General features: G+C 41.3%; 1 protein-coding gene across 1 annotated transcript; it reads left to right on the plus strand.

Moving 5' to 3' along the window:
* Nucleotides 1-3838: 3838 nt before the first annotated feature.
* Nucleotides 3839-7128, plus strand: LOC141154686 (glutamine amidotransferase-like class 1 domain-containing protein 3, mitochondrial). Its single transcript, XM_073641011.1, has 4 exons — nt 3839-4114; nt 5855-6026; nt 6122-6323; nt 6840-7128. Exons 1-4 carry the CDS (start codon nt 4007-4009, stop codon nt 7030-7032), a joined length of 675 nt encoding a protein of 224 aa, XP_073497112.1. The 5' UTR covers nt 3839-4006; the 3' UTR covers nt 7033-7128.
* Nucleotides 7129-8687: the final 1559 nt, after the last annotated feature.

The following is an 8687-nucleotide window of genomic DNA, read 5'->3' on the forward strand; positions in this document are numbered from 1 at the left end:
GTCTATCTCCTTAAAAATGACACACCAAAAAGAGACAAAAACCGCAGTGCCAAAACTGTGAGGGAAATGCATGTAAAAAAGATGCACTCAAAAACGCAATGAAAAAAACACTAGTAATGTAATTGTTATGACTGCCAAAGCACATTCACACAGGTAACGTACAAATCAGGGAGACAAATACCTGAACCTGACAGGCCCCTGTTCAGACTAGGTAAAACCCTTCTCTGACCCTGATCTGTCTTTGCCTGACCACGGAGGTTGGCACCCTAAGATAACACAATGGTGCCCCCACTCGATGGCGGCTTACACTGAATGTCCTTAGCACGTCATAGAATAGGTAGAGTAGCAGTTCCCTAAGGAATAAAAGAATCACACTCAAAACAATTGCAACCAACACAAACTACAGCCAAGTGCATGAATCCAACATAGTCTATCACCAGCAGGAAACACCAGTAGGAGAAGGTATTTAAAGCTGTACCCGAGAGGTGATAGGACAGACAAACAGAGTAAATGAAGAACATCTGTGTTAAGCTAGACAGACTGCAGCCAGAATAGCAGAACTCAAACGCCCAGAGAAAAGTGGAGTCTCCTGGGGCTCGGCAGAAAGAGAAGCCGAGCATAGAACACAAACTCAAGAGAATGAATCCAGGAGCATGACAGTAATTTACTCAAATGGTGCAGAAAATGTGCAACATTAAAAAATCATCAAAAACTCACCATGGGTCTGATGCCCACAATGAGTTTTTGATGCTGCATATTTTCACTGCATCAAAAAATACAGCTTCTTACAGTTCCAGCAGAGTGGATGGGATTTATAGAAAGCTCCTGCCCATTGTGTTTTTTTTTTAGTTGGCCTAAACTGCCCTGCAGTGCGTGCTTCAAATCTGCAACATGTCAATTTCTCTTGCAGGTACGCTGAGTTTTATGTGCAGATTTTTCCCATAGAATTTCATTAGATGCGGAAAATCTGCACGTAAAAAATGCACATCTGTTTTTATTGTGTTTTCCCAGCAGAAATGCATCAAAAGCACATGTAATCCAAACATTACTATATCAATACAGTTTTGTCAAAGCCAAATACCAGGATGTATCAAATAAAAAGCAGCTTTGTTTAAAACATGACATAACAAAAAGAGACAAAAAGTCACAGCGATAAAAACACATGGAAAAAAATGCACTTAAAAACGTATGTAACCTAATTTACTGCATAAGTGATAATAATAAGTAATAAGTGCAGAAAATCTGCAACATCAAAAACTTACCAAATGTTCTTTATGGGAACGTAGCCTAAGGCCACACTCACATTAGCGTATAACACAGCCGAGTGCTATGTGATGTTTTATCGGATATCACTTGGACCAATGTTATACTATATGGCAGTGCAGATCTGCAATTTTTTTTCTCATGCTGATTGTACTGCGAGTGGCTCTGGAATTCATATCACACGCACCCACACAGGTCTATGGGTGCTTGAAAAACATCAGAGTGCACTCAGATGTCATCTAAGTGCATTCCGACATCCACACACTCACACAGTGGAAAAGATGGAGAAATTAAGTTCTCCATCTTTTCCACACCTGTGAGAGAATCGGATCACAGTAAGATGACACTCGGATCAAACTCTGATCCAAGTGTCATTAGTGTAATTGAGCCACTTCTCTCACATGAGAGAACATACGCCCATGTGGCCCCGTACTTAGGCAGTGATAGGGTCAGCTCCTGTCTCCTCTGAGTGTTGTGCTTATCAGAACCATCTCTGTTTCAATCAGATTTACACTCAGACAACACACATCCGTATAAAACGCTCGTCTGAGCTACCCTGAGGCCAAGTTCCCACAATGAGTTTTTTAAGTTTCGTATTTTTGCTGTGTAAAAACTGCAGCGTATAACAATCCAGCAAAGTAGATGGGAGTTAGGCTGCGTTCACACATTGCGTATTTCCCTGCGTTTTTTTACGCTGCGTATTTTCCTGCTTTTTTTACCTGTGTTTTTTACGCAGGTAAAAAAAGCACCTCCATTCACACACTGGGTAAAAAAGCGCAGCAAAAAACGCAGTGTGAAATGAAGTGTGACATGTGTAATGTATGTGTCTGTGTGTCGTGTGTGTACTGTGCATCTATGTGTTGTGTGTGTGAGTGTCCCCCTAGCAGTGTATGTACAGACAGCTTCTGGCTGCAGTACATACACTGCTTTAAAAGAAAAAAACTATGGATACTCACCTATCCGATGGATGGGAGAGGCGTCCGCTCCGGTCCCGCGGCTTCCAGCATCTGCCGTGAAGCGATCAGCTGACTGTCACGTGACCGGCTTGTAAATCAGCTGACCGGAAGCCGGTTACAAGCCGGTTAGCTTACAGCTGATCGCTTCACCGGCAGATGCTGGAAGCGCGGGACTGGAGCGGACGGCTCTCCCATCCATCGGATAGGTGAGTATCCATAGTTTCTCCTGCGCCTCCATATAAAAGCGCTGGAATTACGCAGTGTGTGAACACCGCGGCATAATTCCATCGCTTAGCACAATAGGAGAAAGCGCAGGACGCAGCTGCGTAAAGAATTGACATGTCAATTCTTTACGCAGTTGCGCTTTCGCGCTGCGTAAAATCACACAGTGTCTGAACGGCAAAGTGAATTTCCCATTCACTTTGCTGGCAGACACAAGGCACATTGCGTATTTTGAAAAAGCGCGCGAAAATACCCAATGTGTGAACACAGCCTTATAGCAATCTCCTGCCCACTGTGCTTTTTTGTTGTGCGCTTTTAAAATCCCCATGATGTCAGTTTCCTTGCAGTACACATGCATTTTATTTGTGGATTTTCGCCATAGCTAAGCTAAGTAATAGGAAGCATTCAAAACAAAGCAGCTTTATTTAAAACACAACATACCAAAAAGAGACAAAAACTTTAGTATTGAAAAAATAACAAAACCACATGTAGAAAAAAACGCTCTAAAAAATGCCAAAACACACATTGCATTTTTGCACGTTTTTTTTTGCACCAAAAACCAGAGTCATGACAGGAAAAACGCTGTGTACAATATGTGCATTTTTACTTGCGTTTTTCTTTTTAGTGTTTTACTTGCATTTTTCATCCATTTATTTGAAGCACTTTAAAACACTAAAGGAATTGACATGAGGCATCTTGGCCAAATGCGGCAGGGTGTAGAATACATGAGGTGAAAAACAACAAGGTGTGTATGAGATTTCAGAAATCTCATTGATTATGCTGGTAAATGCAGAAAAGCGGTATGCCTTAGTGAGACGCAGGTGCTGCCCCGTTCACTGCCATCATCCACATCAGTATGTTCTGATATCAATGCAGCGGAAGGCAGGGAAATAGACTGGAGAAAAGCCGGGGTTAGGGGGTTTGTAAACCTCTTACATGCATTTTTTTTTTACTACACAGAAAACAAATCTAATAAAATAATTTGCAAAGTTTCATAACTTTCCAAGCAGGACAAAATTATAAAAAATAAATAAAAGTTTAACCTTTAAATGTTTTTCTTCTGTGAACTGAGGGACAGGCGATGGCTGCACCGAATACCACGCGCTTGTAACTTTGCTCTTTTATTGTGTTTGCTGTGTTGCTTTCAGTAATATTTTATAACCTCAGCTGCATATTTTCCTTATACTTCAGATAGTATCAGTGCTTTAACTTTTTATTTAATGTTCCTTTACATTAATGTTGTATTGATCTTGATATAAAGCTTTTCTATCCCAGCAGTGCAGAGATCAGTGCACATCGCCCATACCAGTGTGACCAGCAGACTAGAGCCACCAGGGTGAACTCTCCTCCTTCCCTGGTTCTTACTCATCCTGGGAATTTCCTCCACCTTACATTATGTAAATGAACCCAGTGGAAGTGCTTCTGCCATTTCCTCCTCTGAGAGACTCTGCCCCCAGGAGCTCACACCTTCTCTGCCTATAAAAGCCCAGGAGCAGCAGTTCTCTCTTATCTGCAAACTCTTCTGCTCCTGATCTCCCTGAGTTCTCCATTGACCTGTAGTCATCATGAGCAAGCAGGTGGCCGTGATCCTCTCTGGCTGTGGGGTGTATGATGGCAGTGAAATCCACGAGTCCTCTGCAGTGTTCGTTCACCTGAGCAGAGCTGGGGCACAGGTAAGGTGGAGGGGTAAAGCCTTATGTGGGGGGTTACATGCAAAACTCAGATTCTGAGCAAATACTGAACTTTATGTTACAAGTGTTCTTCCAGTCATCTGGTGATGTAACTTCCACAACAGTCAGAGGAAAGTCTCTGTGGTTACATGTCCAAACTTCTCCAAGTCTTATAGGAGAAGCCCTGTGCTAACACTCAGCGAGTACAGGAAGCAGTAAAGGTAAAACCATATAGAATCGTTGCCTACACTAAATCTAATTTTAAAGTACAGTTCCAGCATTATCTTATTCACCATCTGTTAGCGATCAGTAATGTATGTACAGTGCATGGCTAATATAAAATATTACCGGTCGCCGTCTTCTGCCGTTTCCTGGTCCTCCCCTGGATGAACTGACTGCAGCTCACACTGCATCTTCTGTGTGGACGGAAGTCACTTTCTTAATGTAAGTTTATGAAGGTCTCATAGATTTGCATTAAAAGATCAACTAATGGTCTGCTGTGTGTGAGCCGGCGAAGAAGAGCTGCGGGCATATGATGCAGGAGAGGGACCGGACCAGCACTGGAAACTGCAGGAGAGGGACCGGACCAGCACTGGAAACTGCAGGAGAGGGACCGGACCAGCACTGGAAACTGCAGGAGAGGGACCGGACCAGCACTGGAAACGGCAGGAGAAGGCGACCTGTAAATATTTACAACATGCACTGTACATATGTTACTGATAGCTAGCGCATAGTGACATAAAAAACCTTGGACCAGGACTTTATATCTCATACAGCACCATTAATTTCACAACACATTATAATCCTTGTCCCCATTGGGGCTCACAATCTAAATTCCCTATCAGTATGTCTTTGCAATGTGGGAGGGAATTGGAGGAAACCCACACAAACCTGTTAGAACATTCAAACAACTTGCAGATGTCCTTTAACATCACTTACATCTTCAAGTAGTTGTTCTTTCTTTAACAATCCATTCATGTATATAAAGGCATAGATATAATAGATTTGTTCCAGAAAGGGATGCTAGATTTAGACAGGAATGTTTAAATGAAATGCAATAGTTGTGCCACTCTTCCCCACTAGGGGATAATCTCCTGCTGATGCTGTGAGCAGTGACTGAGAGGTTTCTGCTGTAGCAGCTGCACCAAAGAGGAGGAGAGATGTGGCTGAGCTCCTGAGCCAAACATAGATTTCTTTATCAGGACAAACTGGATTTAAAGAAAGGGAGGAAATTCAGATAGGAATAGCTGGATTGTTTTATTAATGTGGTTTATTTTATTTTTTATTTTAGTATTCCTTTGCATTACAATTACTGTATTATTGAATATTTTTGAAGATACATTCACTTTAAATATTGTATCCTTTACAAAGCTCCTCTGTGAAATATATTTAACAGAATTGCTCAAACAGCGTTGTGCCCATAGTCTAAAACATATGACCTTGTTCAAACAATATGACTATGGCAAAGGTTTTCTCTTTGATGCCACATTCAATAATAATTAAAATCTCTTTGCTGGTCTTTCCGCTTATCAATGTAATAACGTGCCGTGACTGAGGTAGAAGCCTAAGCTGTCTTGAAAACTTGCATCTGCCATCTACTTAACTAGTCAATAAAAAAGGTCATACGAGTACAGGTTTTGTCTAATAAGGAATTAAATTCCTAAAATATATTCCTTAAATATATTCTATAAACAGCTTTATTTTCTTGTCTTATTGAGAGCTTGTTCTTTCCTTTTCCCATAGTATGTTGCATTTGCGCCTAACATAGACCAGATGCACGTGGTGGACCATGTAAAAGGACAACCCTCCGAGGAGAAACGGAACGTGCTAACAGAGAGCGCTCGCATTGCAAGAGGAAAGGTGAAAGATCTTAAGGATCTAAAAGTCAGTGAATTTGATACAATCATCATACCAGGTACTGTATGGTGTTATCATAACAATAGTACGCAGAATACATTGTATACTTGGGAGACTTCTTATACTATTTTTTTTTCTTCTTCTCTTTACCAGGAGGTTTTGGAGTTGCTAAAAATCTTTCTACTTGGGCGACTCAAGGGAAGGACTGCTCAGTAATAAAACCCATTGAAGACACTATTAAAGGATTTCATCATGCCAAGAAGCCCATTGGCTTGTGTTGTATCTCACCCGTATTAGCTGCCAAAATTCTACCAGGATGTGAAGTCACTGTTGGGTCTGATACAGAGTGTGAAAAGTCAGTGAATCTAACAAAATGTGTATCAATCTTCAGTATCTTTCTACCTATTGATTATTTATCCATTGTTTTCTATGATAAAACCCTGTTAAATAGCTTAAAGGGATTGTCAAAATTGAAGGAAAGGAAATGTCAGAAATGACTCGCCTGTTATTCCCTGTCACTCTAGAATCACTGCTCCCTGTCACTCTAGAATCACTGCTCCCGTGGTCCTTGTTGGCCATTTTCTGAAGCAATGATGTGATGTATATCCATGTGACCACTGTAGATAATTACTGTCATATTTCCTAGCTGCACTGCTAAGGCCAATGATTACTTATGTTGGCCATATAGATATACAGTGTGTCACAAGCGTGATCCTGAGTAAGTAAGAATCAGCTGAGAATGTTGTCTCAGCCTATTGTTCGGGACACATCATACCCCAATCTAATATGTATGGCCAGATTTAGTTACGTGAATTGCTGTCGCCTTGGTTTTCTCACTGTTGTAACTTGATGACATCTCTCTATTCTGCAGGTGGCCATATGCAGGAACAGCAGGAGCCATTGAAGAGCTGGGCTGTAAACATGTCAACAAACAGGTCAACGAAGTTCATATAGATGCGAAGAATAAACTGGTCACGACATGCGCCTTCATGAGTAACAGCCCACTGCATGAGATATTTGATGGCATTGGTGAAATGGTTAAAGCCGTGCTCAAGTTGAGTTAAATGAGAGAATGAAACATTCAGGCAATAATTGGAGAAACAATGAACCCAATACTTTATTTATTTCTATATACAAATAAATATCACTTTGAAATAGAACTGATTGGTGATTTACAATATTTTTTTTTCATCTTAAATTGCAACTCATGGTTTAAATAAATTAATATTCTGCTGTTGCGTAATGTAGCAAATAGTGATGAGCGAGCACTAAAATGCTTGATGCTCGGGCCGAGCACATTGGACTGCTCGACCTGAGCAACGAGCCCAATGTAAGTCTATGGGAAACTCGAGCATTTTTCAGGCGGCCCCCCCCCCCCCCGGCGGTCTGCAGAGGGCCTAAAAATTGCCCAAATCGATGGGAACAGTGCTCAAATGACATGGGGAAGACCCCTGTCGCTTCTGTCAACAGCGTTGTCAAAGGTATTACGCCACTAAGTCAGCTGTCTGTCAGCTCAGTCCCTCACGATTTCTGATAGTTTCGTCAGACAGTATCATGCCATAATTGACAGCACTATAGAGTGCAGTGTTACAGTGCTGAATAAAACCAGATTTACCCCGTTTTAGCTGTCAGCTCTCTCTGAGCTGACAGACCGCTGACTTAGTTGAAATTGTCTCTCACGCTGATCACACCCATATACCTGTTGACAGCGTGGGAGAGGCCGATAGTGGCACATGCTAGCTGCATCTGATATCCAAATCGGCAGAAAGCGTGTTGGATCTCCTGCACAATCAGGAGCTCGTGACTTAGTTGGATCACTTGCTTCTCCTGCTGATCGTCAACTCTTCTGCAGACAGCGTGAGAGAGACTGTCAGTGGCATAGCTGAGCCGCTTGTGTTATTAAGCTGGCTAAGTCTGTTATATTGCCGGAGTTATTTCACTGCTGACAGCACGACTGGAGCTGCGAGTGGAATTATTAAGGATCCATTATACAGATTGTGTGACAGGTGTAATAGTGTGCCCTGATAACCTCTGTACCAGGGCTCATTATATTTATACCTATCAGACCTGCCACACTTTTAAAGTCACTTTAAAATATGGGGAATGTATCCAACAGGCTAGGATAATTTTTTACTATTGAATTCACACTGGCCAATTGAGCCTTTATTTAATAAAATCTCCCCTGGCTGAGGATACTATTACAATTCAGCACACTCTTGATATAATCTATGGCATTTAGTTTGTAAGCATAAACCCAGCCATTAATTATAAGGGACATTGGCTAGGGGCTTATTTTATTAATAATTTGATTTACTGTCTGACTCTATCAGTAATTTATTGGATCATGACTCCAATTATATAATCATGATCCATTATACATCCCTAATGGGATGTATGATTTACTAGGTTTTAATATTATTATTTAATAAAGAATTTCACTTTTACTCACACCCTTTTCCCTTCTTTTCCCTTTCCTAATTGTTTACTTGTAATTTGGTGGTGTTCACCTTTGTGAGTACTGTCTGATGAGATCAGACAATACTTTGACTATAATGCCCATGCACTAAGTGTATGGGCTGACAAACATTTACACCTGGGGGGTATACATGAACACGCTGTATAAAAATTTTTTTTTACGGGCATCATAAACACCCTTTAAAAAAATTATGTGGGTGTTGCATCACGGACCACGGTCACCCTGGTGATGTGGTGGAGGATG

This window comes from Phyllobates terribilis, unplaced genomic scaffold, assembly GCF_046119375.1.
Source record: "Phyllobates terribilis strain yellow unplaced genomic scaffold, ASM4611937v1 Scaffold_7__3_contigs__length_470593459, whole genome shotgun sequence".
NCBI lineage: Eukaryota > Metazoa > Chordata > Amphibia > Anura > Dendrobatidae > Phyllobates > Phyllobates terribilis.